This window comes from Schistosoma mansoni, chromosome 3, assembly GCF_000237925.1.
Source record: "Schistosoma mansoni strain Puerto Rico chromosome 3, complete genome".
Classification (NCBI taxonomy): domain Eukaryota; kingdom Metazoa; phylum Platyhelminthes; class Trematoda; order Strigeidida; family Schistosomatidae; genus Schistosoma; species Schistosoma mansoni.
In genome coordinates this window covers 17,704,592-17,727,790 of record NC_031497.1, presented here as the reverse complement: position 1 = coordinate 17,727,790, position 23,199 = coordinate 17,704,592, and the positions used below count along the sequence as shown (strand labels likewise).

General features: G+C 33.3%; 1 protein-coding gene across 1 annotated transcript in view; it reads left to right on the top strand.

The window, feature by feature from the left end:
* Smp_164590 (putative collagen alpha-1(V) chain precursor) overlaps positions 1-22,940 on the top strand; it is a gene marked incomplete at its 5' end in the record, with an annotated part of 43,707 nt that extends 20,767 nt beyond the window's left edge. Inside the window, 11 exons of the mRNA XM_018799472.1 lie at positions 915-1,715; positions 4,214-4,321; positions 4,485-4,970; positions 6,509-6,580; positions 6,993-7,064; positions 9,074-9,157; positions 11,853-11,954; positions 12,861-12,993; positions 14,815-14,996; positions 17,296-17,499; positions 22,426-22,940. Of these exons, the coding sequence (XP_018651258.1) occupies positions 915-1,715; positions 4,214-4,321; positions 4,485-4,970; positions 6,509-6,580; positions 6,993-7,064; positions 9,074-9,157; positions 11,853-11,954; positions 12,861-12,993; positions 14,815-14,996; positions 17,296-17,499; positions 22,426-22,779 (2,598 nt within the window). The 3' untranslated portion in view covers positions 22,780-22,940. The remainder of the gene's footprint in view (positions 1-914; positions 1,716-4,213; positions 4,322-4,484; positions 4,971-6,508; positions 6,581-6,992; positions 7,065-9,073; positions 9,158-11,852; positions 11,955-12,860; positions 12,994-14,814; positions 14,997-17,295; positions 17,500-22,425) is intronic.
* Between the last annotated feature and the right edge of the window lie 259 nt (positions 22,941-23,199).

Below are 23,199 nucleotides of genomic sequence, written 5' to 3'. Positions count from 1 at the left end.
GTATTGAAATTATATAAATCTACTGATATAATATTATCTTTTCGTGTTTTTACTATTCAGTAAAGCATAAAATGCTCAAATGGTGAATCGTATATTGACTTACTAGCAGTACTCTGTACATTCCACTTGTTTGTGTTTTCCATTGATTTATTCAATAATTTCACCTATATGATCAGTTTTATTCCGAGGGAGACTGTATACTTCATAGCGATAACACAATAATCAATGTCATGTTTTTTAAACCTTTACACAGATAACACTTCATCAGCAAAACTTGAAATAAGAAATATCCATTATCCTAAATAATTTGGGGTCAGATAGTAATATCCTTCATGTCACGTGATTAAAGAGATTATCATACAACCATAAACCTTGGTTACTTATTTACTTCAACTTATCAATAAAATAAATCTGTACACTAATTCAAATCCTAGTGAATATAGTCAGAGAAATCACGCTCATATGAGCAGGAAGAAAATCAAGAGGTTCATAGTTGAAAGTTTCCTTTAATCTCTTCTAATTTACAATTCTTCACAGCATAAAATTATGAAAGCCTAATTCGAATTAGTACAAATAATTATAGCAGCTATCTTGGAATACATCTATCATTAGTCAATACAAGGTTTGTTCATTTATTCATTTGCATTTTGTTAAAGAACTAAACATGATTACTTACACACAATGTGTTATTGAAATAAGTTGAGAATAAAATATGTTTGGTAATAATATTCGTTAACATGGTAAAAGATATGACATGTTAAAGGTTACAGGAACTAATAATATCAAAGCTATTAGGAAAACTCAGAATAAGGCGGTAGCAACATTTGGCTAAAAATGACTGCTGTGCGTTCTGTCTGTTTATAAACTCATCAAACTGTTCGATAATGCAAAATGAAACTTTCTGTAACTTTTAGGGAGAACGTGGAGCTCCAGGACAAATGGGTCCACCGGGCCCACCTGGAAGGGCTGGGGACAAAGGTGCTTCAGGTCCAGTTGGACGTGATGGGGCCAAGGGCGACAGGGGTGAAAAAGGTGACATGGGAGACAGTGGAACGGTTGGTGTTCCTGGCCTTGTTGGTAATACGGGAATTCGTGGTGAAAGAGGCGAAAAGGGTGACAGAGGACCCACTGGACCACGGGGCGAACCGGGTCCAATAGGAGTTCCGGGGCAACGAGGAGCCGACGGCCCTATGGGACACCCTGGGCCACAAGGACGACCTGGTAACAAAGGGATACTAGGAATTCGTGGTTATCAGGGCGACAAAGGAACACCTGGAGATCAGGGACCACAAGGTATTCCAGGTGATCCAGGTATACCAGGGCAACCCGGCCCACCTGGTTCTGTCGGGATGAAAGGAGTTAAAGGGGAAATGGGTCCACGTGGACCTCGTGGTGAAGCTGGTAACATGGGAATAAAAGGAGTTCAAGGACCACCTGGACCTAAAGGTCACCCTGGATTATCAGGTCAACAGGGTGATAGAGGCCAACCAGGTGTACAGGGAGATCAGGGGTCGGAAGGTTTAATTGGAGAACCTGGACCCCAAGGACCACCAGGAGAAAATGGTCGGCCAGGTCCCCCAGGACCTGCTGGACAAACTGGGCCGAAAGGTGAGGCTGGGGATCCAGGACTTGAAGGACCTGCCGGTTCAGACGGAATGGCTGGACTTCCAGGTCCTGCAGGTGATAAAGGGGAACGAGGAGACCCTGGATTGCCGGTAAGATTATATTACTATTTTGACTGAACCTCAATTGGTTACAATATATATACCAACTGAGATATGATATTACTTGTACGCCACAATTACACAATATTTAAATTTATTATTTTCAAATAAGTTTTACTTTCCTAGAAAATTCTCATTTATTATGAATTTTTGACTTCATAAGAGTACATCCTTACTGACTATTTGTTGGTGTTGTAATCATTTTGATTATACATACTATAAGTACAGTCATTTCTTGAAACGACTAATCCAGACTAATTTTAGATATTACTTATCTTTTGCCATAGTTTTTCGTTCATATAATAATAATAATAATAAGAAGAAGAAGAAGAAGATGATGATGATGATGATGATGATGATGATGATGATGATGATGATGATGATGATGATGAACTTTCTATGTACATATTTAACGTAGTATTCTTTTTTCAGAAAACTAAAACATTAAAGAGTAAATGTAATTTATCTGTATCACTCAAATAAGTGTGAGTAACTGACAACCTAACTTAACTTAATGTTCCATTAATCAAAGAAGTAAAGTATGATAACGACGAAAACTGACGCTTGAAATAAGAAAGCATTAAAATCTGAATGATTCAAGGAAGAAGGTTGAAATTTATAGCCAATGAAAAGTTTATTCAACCTCCAAAATTACGACGACCACTTAACTACAATAAACTGATTTGTATATCGATTGTATTGAAATATAATGATTAGTCAAAAAAATAAATGTGAAAAATGAACTTTACACAGAATTAATACAAAATTTATGCTGTACGTTGTACTAAACAAAATTCACACTAAATTGTCACTAAGACGAATAAATATATATGAATAAAATGAGGGTTATGTTGAACGATTATCATACTGAATTAGTTGAAATCATAAACAGATCGATGTTAGGCCACCACTGGAAAGTTGGAAGCATTAAACGGCTATTTCGTTCCGGTACAAGACTCTGTTTGTGGCCTAGTATCTGAGTCTAGTTTGATCGTATGAAGATGCTTGAATATAAATCTTCTATTTAACGCCGCATAATATCTAGGCTAACCCCATTTGTATGACGGCAGTGATAAAAAGCAAATACGAGTTGCATTGAAGGGATTTATTTAAAACATTCGTTTATCCTGACAGACATTCCGAATAAGAAGCGGCAAACAAAGCGATGCAGGGAAGGCGAGTAAGCCAACTCGATTTGATAAAGCATGACTCAACACCTATAGTCAGACAAAAATAAGCCGATTACGTGTGGTGAATAAGGTAAGCAATACAGAAACATAAGCTCATATAAAAAAGTCAAGATTACTAAGCGACTAGTTAACAACTTCAAAATGTGATTCAAGAAGAATGAATAGACTAGTCTGCCCGGAAGCCAGAATAACTTATGTGGGTTTAACGTAGTAGTAGACATCACAATCCTCAGAAGTGCGCACCCGCTACATTGCAAATGGGAGTCGAATCACAGACCTAAGGTCTTGCACCCGAACGCTTAACCTCTAGACCACCGGGTATAAATCTAATGTTGCTAATGTCTAACTTCAATTAATCTACAAAATTGCGCGCGGGGTCGAAGGTCCTGGGTTCGATTCCAACATGCAGGGTCGTGGATGCCCAATGCTAAGTAGTCCCGTACTAGGACGAAACGGCTATCCAGAGCTTCCATGTTTCCAGTTGTAATCTAACATCTATCTGTTCATGATTTATCAAGTAAAGGTTCGCATAGATGACATATAAGAGGTAATCTCGCTATCCAGGAGGCAGAATCGAAATAGATTGAAAAGAGTTTTGTTTCGAGTTATTTAGGTTAACACTGCAGACAACAATTTGAATGACTACTGTATTTTTTTATTTTATAAATTAATCTCATAAACTGAACAACTAGCAGTAACTAATGTTTACCCTGAATCATCGGTATAGAGTTGTGCAAATTTTCGAGTTTTTATTGAAATCATGAACCGATCAATGTTGGACCACCATCGAAAACATGGAAACAATAAACGGCCATTTCGTCCTAGCATGGATGTGTACTGCTGAGAAGTCCCATACTACGGTAGAATGGCCATCCGGTGCTTCCATGTTTCCAGTGATGTTCTTACATTGATTAGTTCATGATCTCAATAAAACTCTGGATCAATTAAATCATTTTTTCGAATTGATTCACTATACATATGAATTGTATTAACGAATATAAAAAAGAAACGGATTATCTTACACTGACACAAATTAGTTAGATCTCTCTATAATACGTTCAGCTACTATGTTGCCAATGCATACTTATTAAATTTTTCTAAATATTTTATGGCCAATTTCAATGACTGATGTTTGAATACCCTCTTATTTTTTAATCCATTAAAAGAACGAAATGATTATTTAAAAAATTTATTTTAACTTTTTCTGTAGATTTTTATTTCGTAATCTAATAGGACCAAGTTATTTGAAAAGGAAATATTAGAATATTATTTTTATCGCAATAACATTTCCTCCCATAGGGTACAGTAGGTCCAATTGGACCAGACGGTGATCAAGGACCAAGTGGTGCACCGGGAAAAATTGGACCAACGGGACCACCTGGTAATGTTGGAAAACCTGGAGAAATGGTAATATATGCATTGTTTTACTATTTTAATCTGGTTAAATAAAATTGATTCAATGTTTTAGTAGTAATTCTATTTATACAAAATAATAATGTTATGATTGATTAAAACTTATTGTGAAAGTCTGTATTCTTAGTACTCTGATAGCTTTGATTTATGTTTCCAGGGTCCACCAGGAAATGCTGGTCTACCTGGAAGAACAGGTTTACCTGGTCCTCCTGGAAAAGACGGTCAGGTGGGAAAACAAGGTCCACGTGGTGAAGAGGGACCTCGAGGACCAGACGGAAATCCAGGAATTCAGGGCCCACCCGGAGCTTCGGGTGTTAAGGGTCCTCCAGGGAGTAGAGGACCAGTTGGTCCAACTGGGATGAGAGGACCGCCTGGATTAATTGGACAGCCCGGGCCACCAGGTAAACAAGGAAGTCAAGGAAGACCTGGAAAACCAGGGCCAGATGGATTTGAAGGGAAACGAGGTCCTCCAGGGGAAATAGGAGCACCTGGAGTTCCTGGAAATAAAGGACCAGTGGGAGACGAAGGAGAACCTGGCTCAAGAGGTGCATCCGGAAATATGGGTCTTACCGGGCCACCTGGTGATGGTGGGCCTCCTGGATTGCCAGGAATTCCAGGTTCACGAGGAACACAAGGACCACCGGTAAGTTATTGTATGACATTTCAAAATTGTGGTCACATTCTTCTTATTTACTTGTCTACTAAGAAAACAAATATAATTTTGTTGGATGGATACGACATAATAATCAAACAACTGAATATATAAAACCGATTTTATCTGAGGTGGAAATTTCTTTGACAAAGCTGTTCCCTGAATATTAGGGTGAAAATTCCTGCTAATTTACTTTAGAGATCAGATCAGTTTCACCTATAACTAGAAGGAATTATCAGATTTGAAAAAAGGTTTTAGAAAGACACCTCCAAATTACAAATGTAATTCTTCAGTAGCTCAACTTCAAGACCTGGTTACTGAACTAGATTTCAACATTTGGCTGTCCATCTAACGTAGCAACTGAATACTTTAGTATTCACTTTCGAGTATCTGAAATGAATTTGGAACTTAATCAACAATTCATTCTTGTAATTTTCTTAATCAAAACACACTGAGCTATCAACTTGGAAGACTCTGATAATATAAATTCTATTGTGACACATGTTTTCACTCAACTTCAACCATCGTTATTGTATCAGTAACGAAATTATAATCCAAAAGCTCATTTTTATACATTTATTTTAAATTGGACAAATCTAATATTACTTAAATAGATTTATGAAAGTTTCGTATTTTTTACAGGTGATTTTCATTGTATCGGATAATTATAAAAACTAGTAAGCTGTAGACAGATTAATAGAATTCGATCACCACTAAGGTTTAGAAGAACATATCATTGATACCACTCAGTGACTATTTCTTCGCATATCAGAACTGTTCCAATAGTGGACATCCACGATCGCATATATGACGAAAATTAACACGTTTGAGTCTGTTTGGAGCATGATGGTTTTGAGCCGTCAAGTTCAAATTCAATGATTAAGATTTTTTGTCATTCTTTTAATTATATAACACAATTATTTACTAGTATTATCTGTAATTTACTGTTTCATTCATTAATCCATTACTTATGGCTTCCCTTTATAAATTTTAATCAGATGGTAACTACTCGTGAAAACTAGTGGTTTTTAGCTTACTCCTTTGTAATTCGCAAGATGTTATGTGACAGATTAATTAATGTAGGTTATCTCCTAGATAACTAAATCGAACAGCAGTATTCATCAAACTGAAATCGGACATTATTCTACGATTAAGATATTATTTTTGGGACTAAATAAGAGAATAATCTATGCATAAAGTTATACTATACAATCATATTCTTAGATATTTCAAGTATATATTTTTCAATAATACATAGTTTAACTAAAACTACTACTCAATAGTAGAAAACCTAACTTCGTGCATTTGAAATATCACCTATGTGAAAATTGGATTTGAAAAGTTTAAAAGGCAAATAATGTTTTTTTTCTACCGAATCTTGAGTCCAAAACATTCGCGTATTTAATTATGAGATATTAAACCATGCCATTATTTAAATGACTTCCTGATTTCCCTAGTTGCTAGGTACTTGATTTTTTCGTCAATCATATTGTTATATATACTGATGAGTACCTTTTGATGAAACTTAGGGTGAAGTTGGCCTTAAAGGTGAAGCGGGTCTTCCAGGCGTTCCAGGACCAATTGGGCAACCAGGACCAATGGTAAGTGATAACAGTTGATTGACTAATATATTTACTATGTAAAAGTAAACAACTTGTTCAATGAAATATGTAACTACTATGTTAGTAATCTAAGACAATTTGTTCGATTCTTAGCATAAGAGATCGACATTGACTGAAATGTTATTACATGATTAGTTAAACTTTTCAAATACACTCAGAAGGTTGTGTTACCTTACGAAGTAAAATGAATTGTGTGAACGGTAGTCCTCATACAATTCGCTATAACTATATTCAACCTCAGATTGGAGGATGAAATGTGTATCGTTGTTTTTAGGCTACTGAAAGCTGCGAAAGCACGTTTGATATTTTGCTTTTGTATGCTGATACCGTTATTCATTTGTGGATATTTACGTTGTTTAGTTTGATTGTAACGTTACTGAAATTTTCACAGGGACCACCAGGTATTCAAGGTCCACTGGGTGAACCAGGACCGCCAGGAAATGATGGTCCTCCGGGAGCCATTGTAAGTGAAATTTATTTTTGTATATAATATAATTTATAAGATTTTGGAGTGATATTTTAAGTCAGCAGTTTTGTAAAACATTTTACTACAGAAAAATGAACTGTTCGTTCTTACTAGTATTTGTTAAGTACTAGCGAAAGAGTTATTGAATTGATTGATCAGATAAATTATCTTTAAACGTTAAAATGAAAATGAGCTTTTTTAAAATATCTCCAGTTTATTTTATTGTACACTTAGAATTTTCTATTTATGAATAATTCAAAGCCGCTTTTTTGATCTTAAGAATAAGTAAATTAAACCAAACTTCTTCAAATATTAAATGACCATTATACTTCAGGATCGAACTTGGCAATTATCATAAAAGTAGAGCAGTCCCCTATTAGTATAGAATTACACAAAGTACTTGACTGTTAGTAGTGAACTCTATCACTCCTTGAAAATAAGGGGCCATTTGTGGTTTTTAAACAAATTATTTGATAACAACTCGATTAGTTGTTTATGAGAAAGAACTTTATATGCCAGATAATATATAATTCCTTTATAAATTATTCATCAAGTTTTCTGAATCAAATTTCTTGGGACAGAGACATCATGATAATGGTCATCACTAAGTGACCAACTAGTTTTAACATTTCATTTTAACAGAAAGTAATTTGAGTTCGAATTAGCTGGATGGTCATGTCTCTAATTACGAGACCATGTGAAATGGACTGAAGTCATACATGGAACATCAGTCCTCGGAAAATTGCAGGCACATCATTCTAATAATCCGAAGTAATACCAAATCTATAGTCGTATATATATATATATATATATATACTCATCGAAGCAATCAGGAAAGAAATGACAATACATTGTTCAAGAAAATGTATTCACAATTTAAGCTAACAATTGTACAATAATCATTGATGCGTACATAGCACAAACAGCCATTATCTTCCATGATGTAAAAGTTTATTAATTGGTTCGATAAATCAGTAAATTTATTACATATGATCCGTTATAATCCATAGGTGGTCTAAAATTTGTTTGTCTAATAATATCCTTATGATTCATGCATATCATTATCATTCTCTAAAGTAAAAAGTAAACATAATTAAGAGATATCACATGTGAGAATATAATTAATTGTAGCTTAGCAAATAACAAATATATGGTTACTAGTTTCACTTTATCGCTGACTGTTCTCATGTTTAGCTTTATTATTTGATAAAATTATGTATTTGATCATATAAGATCAACTTTCTTATAATGATAAAGTTTTAAAGTCAGGTGGATTACTACAGAACTGGAGGTCTCGTCAACGCATGTATTTTGAACAGCATAAACAAGTTGACACTATTTCCATCAGTCATGAACTACTTTTCGGTGATGATTATCAAGAACCCACATGGTTTGTTCTTTTCAAATAGTCGATCTGTTTGAACTGCATTTGACCATGTACATCAGCAGTTGAGATATTAGTTGACAAGTGAACAATGTTTCAGCAGTTATATCCCATTGATCTGTTCACTAAGCTCTTGTTGAACACCAGCGATGAAATCAAGCCATCTCACTTGTTCAGTAGTAAAACTTTTTTCCTCTTAATCTGTTGTCATACAAGTCTGTCTCCCATATGGACAAACAGTGAGCTATGTCTATATTTATAGAAATGTGTAACATCGGATACCAACTCAATGGTTCAACAGCTATAAGCTTAGTGTGAGGCCTGAAGATCGTAAATTTGATCTCCCACAAATTTGTAGCTATGGATTGTCGATGTACTTCATAATAGAAACAAACAGCTGTTCAGTGCTTCTTGAGCCTGATTAGTAACTTAATGAATGTCAAACCATGATAAATATCACTTTCAAATTAAATTAACTTCCATAGAACTCTATCAAAAAGGTAAACATATAGCCTAAATTTTATTCAGTATCATTTAAAACCGTTTTAAAAGGTTATTGAGTTGTTTACCTTATTTATTCATCTATGAATTTCTTTCATATTTATTTTTGAATTTTGAATAGGGTTTGCCTGGACCACCGGGAGAGTTTAAAACTGACTATACATCATTGTTTAGTCGTAGAAGAGACACAGATGTTGGAATGATGGTAAGGTTGAAAAGCTAATCGGTAACATATTTAACAGATATTTAATGAATACAATAAAAATGCATGCATACGGCGTTTTTGCTAGTTAGATAGTTTCGGACCTTTTGTTTTTTTCCAGTGTGTGAATCATAGTACAGTTTTAAAATTGTTTGTTTAAGTTTAAACAGTTTTGTACTGTGGCTTTGGAGATAGATTTATTTATGAAGTACTGATACCTACTGAAAATCCATTGCAGACCAAAGAAAACTGAATAACTATTTTTTCCGTAACTTTAGACTATTTAACAAGATACCCTTGTAGCTTTTCATGGGATCAAACTTAGGACTTTCGAATCTTGATTCTTGGTAGTTTAGTGAAAATTCTTGACTGCTAAAAGTCAGATAGGTTATTAGTGGAATAGATATCAAAAAACTACCATGCTTTATATCTAATATAGTCGGAAATATGGAACGCTGGATTCCACTTAAGTTATAAAAATTGTCGACTTTGGGCCAACATGGAATCATGTACAAGTAGTGATGGTGAGTTACAAAGCTATTCAATACTTCCTGGTTTCAAACCAATCTCCAGCTAATGTCAATGGACGTATAAACCGTTATCAGATTAACAAGATAGTGTGATTGGATTTTAATAACTTTGTGACATTATTTAGATTTGAGTAAGCTGTGAAATTATGAACTCGTGTTGCATCCTATTTAAGACTCCCCAGATATATGTACTTCCAACACAGTAAGTTATGATTGTCTTAGTGTAACCTAAAACCTAGTAGTTATTACTTCAAATTCGTAACTCCCAACCACGGAAACGACTCACTCGACGAACACAATAGGACGAAGCGGCCGTCCAGTGCTTTCAGGTTTTCCATAGTAGTCTAGCTTCAATTGACTCATGAATTCAACTGTGAAATAATTTAAAACAATTAGTCCCTTTGATAAATTTTGATAATGCAATGAGAAGACGAAGTTTATCAGAATTATGTGACATACTTCTGCAATACATTTCGAACAATCTGATCACACATATACTTGTTAAGACATTTTTGTATGAAAATTAAAAGGTCAACTAGACAGGTTAAAGGTAAGCCGTAACAAAGAAAGAAAATAAATAAAGTACACAAAAACAATGTGATAACCACTCTGGATAATAAATCAGTATTACCTGTGTAGATTAAGGGTAAGAACAAATTGTTTTTGAACACACAAAGGGCATTTCAATTTCCGTATAGCCAAGGCTTCAATAAACTTTAGTATACGTCCTCGAAGGCTTTTGTATGACCAGTCTTAACCAAATGTTTCGCAATGGAAGAAACTGTCTGTCTATCCTGGGATCTTATTTGAATACTGGAATTCATTTGTTTCTGCAGCCATTTGGGTATGTATTCCGTTACCCTTAATTGCAGATCACGATTGCTCCTCCCTATGTACGTGTTTCCGCGCATACATGTAAATTGATAGACACAATGGGATGTGACACAATCGCTTACGTGCTATTTGGGTTTTTTATGAAATATAGACCTTGTCTTCTCAATAATGACAAGTTGGGCTGCATAGAATGTCCTGTTGATGGATAATTTAAGTCTTTGTTTCAACATGAAACTATTTGAGTTGCCCCTAAATTGTAACATGATGTAAACTCATTCTTTGGATGCCAGAAGCGTCATAGGTCTAATCGTATTGCAACCCTTCCAGCGGTTTATGAACTTCAATGAATAACCATTATTCATTCATTAACGTAACAGTTAAGAGCTTCGTCTGAACTTCAATGGTATCCCTGGTACAAATACAATTAATTCTATTGAATATGCCCTTTCTTTATTAATCCACATTTGTAATGAATGATGTAATAATACTAAATGCTTCCCGTTTCAATTATTCATTTTCTTTTTTTAAAAAATAAAATAAAATTGTGTATCTATGCGAAATAATCAGCTGGAAAATAATTTTTGAAAAAAAAAGTATTAGAAGACTAAAGGTCACAATCATAAATGCCTAATTGAAAATTAAATGAAGATTAGAATATGGTGTAGTTAAAACTGTTAATTATAACAATGATAGTAGAATGAATGAGATCAGTGAATTTTCATGGAAGATATCCGAATGTACTGAATTCAAAGCAAGACTTCATAGGATTTTAGTGTGAGAAAGGATAAGGATAGAAACAAGGAAAGAAACTTGGAAAAAGCGAAACAAATGTAAATGAAAATAAAACCATGAAAATGAAAGTGATTATGCATACCGTTTCAGTATATACAAATCTGCTTTTGGATTGGGTATAGCTACAGTATCTACATTATTCTGTTGATTAAGTCTCGCCCTATATACGGCATAGAATGGAAAGTCGAATACTATATGGTCAACCATGTATCGTCAAATAAACGATTTCATACTTGTGAATAGTATGCTGAATCATGTTAAGAAGTGATTATTCGCTTATCTGAAAACGTTCCACTGTAGACGATCTATATATCTAACTTTATAAAACCAGGTGAGTAAGTATACGCACATTAAGATAATCTATCAAAGTAGTTTGTCTTTCACTCATGGACAAACCAGTAAGTATTTAGTAGGAATTATAATTAAAAATTTAATATTCAGTTTTGCATTTTCTTATCTTTTTGACACTTTCTCTCTTGCCTCGTTTTTCATCATTGTACCTATCCGAAATGAAAATAAACAAAAAACATAAACTGATTTAGCAAGCTGATGAACCCCGTAATAGAGGAAGGAGAATACGCCGTTCATATGAATGGAGTGATGAAGATTATGATCCAAGCAAAGAAACTGATCCTAATGATGAGGTAAGAGGATATGACGAATACAAATACTATTAAGTATTGTATGGTGTAAGCATGTAATCTTGTGAGATTATCATTCTGATAACTTTGAATATTTATGTATAAAGTCGATATTATCACAAGATTCATAGTTCAAGGTTATTTATAACAATTAAACCAAATGCCTAGTTGACGAGATAAGTCACAGAAATTAATAGAATTTTAAAGAAGGAATGTGGTTCATTAGCGCATACCTATAAATTTTATTCTACTTTCTCCCATATTCACCTGATGTACTTCACCATGAAAATAAACTAAGTATCATACTGTCTTGTTTTTTAGTTGTTCTACATTAGAAATCGTATGATTCATGAAGTAAACAAATATGCCTTTCCTGTATTTTTAAAGGAGATTGTTGGCTGTTTGTTAATCTGCTAAATGATGTAGGCAGATTAACGGAGAAATGTGAACATTATAAGAAACTCATACTAGCTAAAAGATGCAAACTATAACTCTTCAATACTTTTAACAATGGAAAAAAGATTTATAATATGATATAACCTAGCTCTTTACCCATATTTAAATCTGCGTTTGATACTTAGATCTCTAACACAAAATTTGATGTTTTTTCCTAGCCACTAGACATAAGATTCTCTGCCGTAAACTATGTATTGGCTATTAAAGAATCACAATCTAGTACAAAGAAATTACATAATACCAGTGAGTTTCACTAGCTTTTTTCAACAACACTCATTAATAGTGGAGAACATCTTCAAAGTTTTCCTCCTACCTTCACAATAATCATGAATATGATATTTTCATAGTATTTAAATCCTGTTCGGTTTTCATAAAGTCGGTTTCTTTCACATCTTCCATTATACAATTTTGATTTTTCTTTGTTTTAAACACCATTTTCCAACTAAAAATAAGGAGGAAGATATTTTTGAAGCATTGCGTCAAGTTGGAAGACTTGTGAATAGTTTGAATAGTGGGAGTGGAACTCAGTTCAATCCTGCACGAACTTGTCATGATTTGAAAAGAGATCATCCAGAGAAAAAAGACGGTCAGTCGATATTTATTTTTTGTCTATTTAAAAGAATTCACACCAGTTTCTTTATAGTTAATGAAATCATTAATTTATTAGCAGTATTGAATGTTAATCATTTTCCCACTCGATGTTGAACCAATGATCTCGTTGAAAAATCTATGAATAAGTAAGTGTGCTCTTTGTTAAGGTTACTGGTGACTGAGTTTCTAATTTTACGGTAGTTACAGTCGCCAACATAACTTCAGAAAAACTGCGGACACAAGAATTTTTAGATTAAGTCTAATTTGTTGTTTAGATGAGGTTTCTTGGTGATTGATTGAAATCTTTTATTTCATTCTCGAATATGTATAAATGTCTCTTGATTGGCTGATGCCAAAAGTTGCTCAACTTAAGAGTTTAAAGCACAGTATTTACTATTTTCATGTTTACTAAAGTTACATTATATACAATGACCAGTTTATCACTCAAACGTCTCATATTAGCAACCTTATCAGATAAGATAGGAATCTTTCATATTCATTTAATGGGCTACAAATATTTGGAATTATCCATAAAATCAATGATCACTGAGTAATCTATTTCTCAGTGTTTGTGAGTGCTTTTTATTTCATGTTCATTTCGGTAACGGATTCGATTACTGATTGATTAGAGCAGAAAATACTTTCTTTTCTTAAACAGCAATAAAAAGCCTGAAATAATTCACCAGAACAAGAAAATGACAAAATTAGTCATTATTTTAGTCATGACCTGATGATTTGATCGACAGAAGACATTGCGAACAGGAGATTTTCGAAGAATATCACGTAAAAAAAACATTTGAAAATCTTTTAATTTGTATTAGTGTAATTTAACACTTAGTACTAGGCTATGTCATGCTGCCTAGTCCTTAGTTCTGATCGAATTCCATGGATTAAGTTTCAAGATGGCCACTAGTCAGGATAACCTGATGTCGAACGCATCATATCTTACCGTTGATCAACTGGAGTTCAAGGTTTCTGGTTGACTATGTCCAACCAAACAACAATATAATCCAAATTTATTTGTAGTCGAAATCTAAAATTTTATTATGATTAAATTGGCAGTACCATTGAATTTTTGATTAATTCACTTCTGTACTGGTTAATTTTCATTACAAGCTAACATTGGGTAGAGAACCAGTAGATATCAGGAAACATTCGATAACTATTTTGTTCTAGTCTGGGACTCCTCAACAGTGTACACCTAAGATATTATATATGATTAAATCTAGAACCCACCTATTTCGATCCTAGCACAAAGCTGAGTCATTTATTCAAAACTTGGAAATTCAGATATTTTAAAAAAATTAACATGGTAGACACTTTAAGGTGACGCGAATTGTTAAAGTATTTTTTCCAATGAATCACCAGGATTTACATCTGAATGATTGTTGGCTTAATTCATTATCTTGGTAAATTTTTCAAGCTAAATAAATTCAATTATTATTGTTTGTTTGAATCTTCCCATTGATGTTTAGGACTGCAACTGGTCAGTCTCTTATTGACATATGTGAATACTATGCGTATTCTTCGATATAGCCTTAATTCACAAGCATTATAACCAAAGATGGATAGTGGCTAACAGTAGAATCCACTGCTTGAGTCTCAGTGAAAATATATTTAATGTAACTTTCAATGAATGTAACATATAGCACATACTTTTTTATCAGTGGTCTTCATAAAGATGTTACGAGTATCACTTGTCCAATTTCATTATCATAGTCACTAATGTTCAAAATCAAGTTTTAAATTAAAACTATACCTCTTGCTTAATCTATTAAAGTTAGTTGACTTATTCAAATTTTCATTCATTAACCAGGTATTTATTATGTTGATCCCAATGGTGGTCATTGGAGAGATGGAATTAGTGTTTATTGTCGTTTAAGTGGTTTAGAAACATGTGTTAGTCCTGTTACAGAACAAATGTCATCAATTTATTTATCACAAACTAAACAAAAACGATTATGGTATTCTGAATTTTTAATGAAATCAGAAAATACTGTAAGTTTTTTCTTTGTTGTTGTCGTCATTTATGTTTACTTTTCTTTGTATAAATTTTAGTTAGTCAAATTAGTTGGTAACTAATTTATTTGAAATGTAAACGAAATAGGAATTTCTTTTTTTTTCTTTTTTTAATGTTTAACACACTAGGATTATTTCAGGTTCCCCTACTGTAGTTAACTCATTTATTAAGCACATGTTCATGTACCTGGTCCTTTGAGGAACACAATTTCTGTGAAGGCTGGTGATGCCAGTCTACTACATAGATTGCAGTTAGTAGGGAAGTGTTTTTGAACTTAGTATTCTAAACACTAGCCCCCAGTTCCATTGTATACTGTTATGATAACTATAAATGATATCGTCGTACCAAAAATTATGGTGATTTATACTCTGACGATTGATGGGAAATGTTGATTGTAACACATTTTAAATACATGAACCTAACTCTTAAGGGTAGACCAGGACAAATATAATCACCAACCTTTCTATGTGTTTTTACTAGATAAATATTTGATTCACCACACGTATTAGTTTGCAATGTATCTCCTCAGTTCTTAATAAGTCAGTACTTTCCTAACCAGCATTAAGTTAGACAATTCTAAATGGCACAATAGATCGTATTTAGTATTTTAGACAGCCAAATTTTAGTAGAAGCAAGTAAGTATCCATTTAATCGTGAACCATATGGACAAGAAAATAATTTTACATGGTGACTGTTAAAATATTGGAATGTATAAGGGATAAAATGAATGGGATATATTAACGCTTTGTATATGGTCTTGGCCAGATGGTGCTCATCATAGTAATATAAAATGACTTACTGGCACTATTAATGTGTTTGAACCTTTTCATTCTGTGAATTTAACAGATAATCTAAGAATAGGGTCGGTGTTTATAGTCGTTCGCGCAAACACGACTATTACTTCAAGAGATTGTCTGTCGATCTTTCCCGATCCATAGAGTTTTATGTTGACTACCTTTAATAATCTCACAGAGCATATTATTGTTTAACATGCAAAGAGGTTACACGGTGGGCCACGTGATATGAATTGAAAACAGAATAATAGAAGCTTATTAGTAAATAGAAACTAATTCGTATATATTCATTGTTTGAATCTTTCCATTTATGTTTAGGACTGCAGTTGATCAGTATCTTTTGGCATATGCATATCCTGTGAGAACTGCCTCCGTATTGTCATTAAGTCACAAGCATTTTTAGTAGAGATGGTAGGTGGTTGGTAGTGGAATTCAAGACGTGCTTTTTGTCTTATTTAGGACTCTTCGGCTGGATTTGCCTGCTTCTTATAGTCGATATTCACTACAGTACATAAACCCAGTACCTTTCTCATCAAATGCCATACCATTATCCACTTAGAGTCTCGGAGGAAGCATCAACTCTGAGACTCAGGTACATCCTGCCGACGAATCCCGGATAGGAAGAAACGCGTGTCCTGGATTCCACTGCTAACCACCGTCTATCTCTGTGAACGGAAACTGTCTACTTCGTCACGCCAACATATTAATATGATATGTGTAGTCTAGGAAAATACTTCTAATTACTTTTCCTTACTTATGCAGGATTTTTTTAGTGTTAAAAACTTATAGTGCTTCGCTGAGTGACATTACTGATAATGAAGTTTAGTGATGCTGGGTTCTTTATACTCAAAGATTTAATTATTTAGATTTTCTTGTTTTTATGAACAATATTTTCAACGCCTAATCCAGTTAGAATCGTTATATTCAAACTCATCGGTTCAGAAGTAGCAATGTTACCGTAAGAGCCCAAGGTCCTAAGTTCGATTTACAGAGGGATATTAGGTGCTGGTTGTTGTAGAGACTTATACTACAACAAAAAATCTCTCCAAGACTGTATAGTTGTCTATAACAATCCCAATTAACAACACTTCATGATGAAAATCAGATTTTAATATCACATTTTAAATCCTTTAGGTAAATGACTATAGTTTGTGAATAAACAAATTAAACGGAATAAACCCATAGAGTCACAAAATAATATTAAGAATAATAAAATTGTTCACCTTTTAAACATTTCAACTTTAATTCAGAAATAACACATACACAACTTTAATAGTTGAATTCATGGGTCGATGTAAGCTAGATCATCATTAAAAACCTGGAAGCACTGGACGGCCGTTTCGTCCCAACATGACCCGGCATCCAACATACACAATTATTACATTTTATCGGTTTCACTGAAAACTTTCATTTAAATTAATTATTTATCTGCTTATTATTCTTTTTCTTTCATTTCATACGAAAAAATAAAATGAACATTTAGCAAATCGAATATAATATACCAAAGGATCAATTAGTTTTCCTTCAAATGTCAAGTGAAGTAGCTATACAACGATTAAAAGTGAATTGTCGAAATATACAAAATATATTAGAAATTATATCTTTATTAAGTGATAATAATATGTTGATTGAATTCAATGAAACTATACAATTATTTTCTATTGAAATAGAAGAAAATTCATGTGGGGTAAGGTTTACTATTATTTGTATATTATTTTGATAATATTAACGCTTAATATTTATTAATATCAGTAATGGGGGATTGTGAAGATTGTAGTAATTTAATAGTTGAACTCATAAGTCGATTTAAGCTAGACCACTATAGAAAACTTGGAAGCACCGAATGGACACTTCGTCCTAGTATAGGACGCCTCAGTAGTCCTGGATTCTAGTCTCTCATGCAGGATCGTGGATGCATACTGCCGAGGAGTTCCATACTGGGACGAAGCGGCCGTCCAGTGCTTCCAGGTTTTGAAAGATGGTATAGCTTACGTCGACCCATGAATTCAACTATTAAATTTATTAGTATGTTTAAAGAGTAAATATTTATGTCTTTTTATGCATAAATGACTAAATAACTAAATGTTCAATTGGAATGTGGTATGTTTACGTTTTTTTTGGTGAAATTGATGGATGAGCTAAGAATGTGAAAAATATGTGCTTTGAAGGAAGAAATAAGATTGCAAGTACGGATAACTGTATTTACTGTTCACCGAAAGTATGATACTAGCTAACTGTTACTAAATAGTTCTTTGGAATGTTATTGAGTTTAATACCATCGTGAACTAAAAGAAATGAGGACACAGGCCATTATTATTATTATTGTCAGATGGTGTGATTTGATTTTCATGGTTAGTGTTGTTAAATCTGTAAGCTTCAATCTACCTTCTTTCGCTACTTATGATATATAATTAAAATGAATTATACATATGTATCGGATAGTGTTCTATGATAGTCCCTAATTCTGAAGTTGATACTAATTATTACTTAAGGAGATAGTAAATTGAAATTTGTAAGCAAGATTTTATACGATATTTAGTTTCCTACATTTATAACGCTTTCTAAGTGATATTTTTATTGGGTCAAAAGTGTTGTACAGATTAGTTTAAATGATTTTTGTCACCATTGAAAACTAGTAAGCACTGGATAAGTGGTTCCTTCTCAATCTGGATAATATATCAACATTTACCTGTCATTAATGAATTACTACTTCACTTTCAACTTGATTAATTCCAAAGGTCATTGATGCTAACTAGAATTTTCAAAAATCTTTACCAAAGCTAATTACTGGGGTGTAAAAAACTTATCAATAACTAGAATATTGAATACTGTCTAATTTTAAATAGTTCATAGTGAAAATTGTTATATCCTGAAGAGAATTATGAATGGTAACTTTGAGAACTATTTATGGACCAATATGATATGTATATTTCCTATTGTATAATTGTTAAGTAACCTAACTATTCATATTCATGTTCCTTTTATTATAAGCTTCATTTTGACTCACAGACTATTACTGTACGATTTACCATTCCTGAGTTATACCCAGTCTATTAATTACTGTTCCCCCTATTCACAGCCACATTTGGCTAAATCTTGTACAAATGTTATTTTCTATTTTATGGTACGACGTAGTCAGTTTGTTTGGTATATAAACCCAATATGTTTGAGAATAATGATTCATATTGGTGTTCTGGACTTAACTGGCTGAGCTAAGCAGATATCAGGACTGATTAGTACTCAAGACTGCTCATACGGCTTTTGTGTATCATAGCTCTGATCGATAATTCATTCGATAATCTAATCGATAGATTTCTCCAGATAAAGGTAACTATGTACATAGAGTAAATCTATGAAAAACTTATCAGTCAGTTTAATAAAGATAATGAATATATACTTAATCAATCAGAAGAGGTTTTATGGAGATTTCAGTATTTTCATAGTTGAAATCATATTTCAATCGATTCATGATTTCAACTTAATCAATCATGAATAAAACCGGAATCAAAATGATCATTTTTTTTCATTATTGATTTAAAATTAATCAATACAGTATACTTAAGTAAATAAATATTATACCCTTACAACTAAACTTAAAATAGTGATGGAGAAATTTTATAAGTAGCCTTTTAATAAGATACTTATTATCATATATATATATTGATTTATGAACAAAATACAAGCGTATACATATGAAGTTTATAAATACAAATAAATTTATTTGTCAATAATTGATGGTGGTTAACGCCTATTGATAAGAAAAAAATTTCCTAAACAATGGGTTTAAATTTTCAATATTTATTTAGAGCTTAAAGATTACTTAAATAATGAGTTGCTATCGTTTAATAAGTCGTTGACAATCTGAAAGAATTGAATAGGTGTTTCATCTTGTTTTGAAGTTGTTCTATAATACGTAACCGCAATTCATCATCTACTGGAAAACAGAAATTTCTAGTCTTATAATATGTCACGAATAGCATTTAATGTTACTAATGAATGAATGCCTCAGTTTTCATTTGATCGACTGGTCAGATGAATTGTATCTCACTCAATGAGAGAACCGAAGTTCTGAAGGGAACTTCAACTGGAATCATAAGTGTATACTGTTGGGTAGTCCCAGATGAGGACTATCTTTAACTTAAATAAACGTATGTACATCACGTAAGGAAATGATTCCAGTTACTTGTAGCCATTACTACTACATTAGATCCCAAAGAATGTACTTACTAATTACTTTAGACTGTTACAAATGTTACTTGGTTGTTTACAGACAACATAGTATACATATAAATAAGCGAATTCATCAAGAGAATAATGAAATAGGAACTCTGTGGACTTGAGTAAAATTTTTTAAGAGTATATATTTTCCTGATGAGAAAGGTTCTTTGGTCTGTCTCTTTTCCTTTCACCTTCAGGATTCCAAGTTAGCGCTTGCCTCATGATTCAGTTTGATGATTTCCGCAATGTATGTCCTATCCATTCCCAACGTCTTTTCCTAATTTCCTCTTCATTTGAAAGCTGGTTTGTTCTCTCCTACAGTAGGTTGTTGCTGATAGTTTCCGGCAAACGGATATTGAGCAGTTTACGTAGACAATTGTTTATAAATACTTGTACCTTTTTGATAATAGCTGTAGCAGTTCTCCAAGTTTCAGCTCTGTACAGTATTGAAGATTCCGACTTTGATATTGGTTGACAGTTGTTTTAAGTTCCATACGTTCTTCAACTGTATGAATGTTGTCCTTACTTTGCCAATCCTCGCCTTTACATCTGCATCAGATCCTCCACGTTTATCGATGATGTTACCTAGATGCGTGAAACTTTCCACCTCTTCCAGAGTTTATTCATCACGTGTGATTGGGTTGGTGTTTTCCATGTTGTATTTGAGAATCTTGCTTTTCCCTTGTGCATGTTGAGGCCTACTGCCGCAGAGGCTACTGCTACACTGTTTGTCTTCACCTGCATTTGTTGGTGTGTACGGGATGGACGAGCTAACTCATCTGCGAAGTCCAAATCGTCTAGTATCCAAACTGTCCTTTGTAATCCGTGCTTCCCCTCAGATGTCGAGTTGTCCATAACCCAGTCGACCATGAGAAGAAAGAGGAAGGGAGAGAGTGAGCATAAATGTTTGACACCGGTCCTCACTTGGAATGCATCTGTCAGCTGTCCTCCATAGACCACTTTACAATGTAATCCGCCATATGATAGTTTGCATCTTTTAGCTAGTATGAGTTTCTTATAATGTTCACATTTCTCCGTTAATCTGCCTACATCATTTAGCAGATTAACAAACAGCCAACAATCTCCTTTAAAAATACAGGAAAGGCATATTTGTTTACTTCATGAATCATACGATTTCTAATGTAGAACAACTAAAAAACAAGACAGTATGATACTTAGTTTATTTTCATGGTGAAGTACATCACGTGAATGTAGAAGAAAATAGGATAAAATTTATAGGTATGCGCTAATGAACCACATTCCTTCTTTAAAATTCTATTAATTTCTGTGACTTATCTCGTCAACTAGGCATTTGGTTTAATTGTTATAAATAACCTTGAACTATGAATCTTGTGATAATATCGACTTTATACATAAATATTCAAAGTTATCAGAATGATAATCGCACAAAATTGCATGCATACCAGATCTTTATCGCCTTCGTTGTTATCAGTAGTGGGCACATAGCACTGAATAACATGCATTGTAGTCCCCTCCTTCTTTTTTGAAGGATGTACTGGTGATTCTGGATCTACGTGATCCGCACCCTATAAGTGCTCTAGCGCTTCTTTGGACAATATCAGTGCAACTCATCGTGTGAACGAAGTCTTTTCTTCCTCATGATCAGAGTACATCTGTACCTCTCCCGAATCTAATCTATTCTGTCCAATTTGGGTTCAATGGGTTTCACTTATTCTGAGAACCGCCAATTTGTATTTTCTCACTTCTACAGCTATCTGACTGATCCTCTCGGACTTCCATATTGTCCGGATATTTCATGTACCTATATAAGTCGTTGTTCTGGTTTTTAGAAGGCAGTTATTCGTTCCTTACATATCTTAAAATGGAATACTATTTTTCTTAAACTGATTAGTACCCTATTTCTCTCTCTAAAGAGTACTTTCCTTTATTCATTTCTTACCATTTATTGATATGTAGACAACTTTTTTAGGTTCACTTAGTATAGTTTGTTAGAATCTTCCCATTGATGTTTAGGACTGCAACTGATCAGTCTCTTATTGGCATATGTGCATACTGTACGTATTGCCTCGATATAGCCTCAATTCACAAGCATTATAAGCAAAGATGGATAGTGGCTAGCAGTGGAATTCAGGGCGTGCGTTTCGTCCTATTCGGGACTCGTCAGCTGGATGTGCCTGCATCTCAGAGTTGATGTTCACTCTGGGACTCGAAGCCAGTACCTTATAATCTTCCCCGGTACATCTAGCTGACGAGTCCCAAATAGGACGAAACGCGCGTCCTGGATTCCACTGCTAGCCACTATCCATCTTTGCTTATAACTTTTTTAGGCTTTTTTTTCTTCAATTTATGTATGAGCTTAAAGTAAAGACATTTGAATTATTAATTCTCCTCTAATTCTATATTTATTTATTAGCATAAACAAAGTGGAAGTCTTCTTCTCACTGTACGTACAAAACAACCATCTTTATTACCAATTCGAGATATTCGAATAACAACTAATGGATTATATGATTCTGAATTATCCTTAGAAGTTGGTACAATTTGTTATGGTGGTATGGATCCGGAACAATTCAATATAACAGATATTGATAATAATAATAATAATCATAGTAATAATATTAATAAAGAAGATTCATCAAATCATAATATTTATGATCCTGTTGAGCATAAATCAAATATTGAAGTCAAAAAGTTCAATTTCAATGTAATGAATAATAATAATAACAATAATAATAATAATATTAGACTTGTATCTGAACCATTTTAAAAATGAAACTTAATTAACACTTACTACTTATTATTACTAATATTAGGGGGAAGATTTATACAGTTTTAAAGTAATATATAGTGATGTAACAATAATTACCAACAACAACAAGAAATATTTGTAAATCGATTTCAAAATAAAAATGCAATAAGAATATTTTAAAAAAATGAAAAAAAAAATATTTTTTGTACGTGAATTTTATTTAATTTTTATTAAAAGAAAATGTAGGGTTTTGTTTGGTTGTATTCCAAGTTAACTATCATTTTATATAGTTGAGATCATGAGGTAATTCCTGGAGTTCTAGTGAGAAGTCGTGACCAGTGGAGCTAATCCATATCAGGTAGAGACAGGTATCTACCTCAATACAATGGAAGTTGGTCGCGCAATTTCGTGGATTGTTTGAAGTTAGACATTAACACT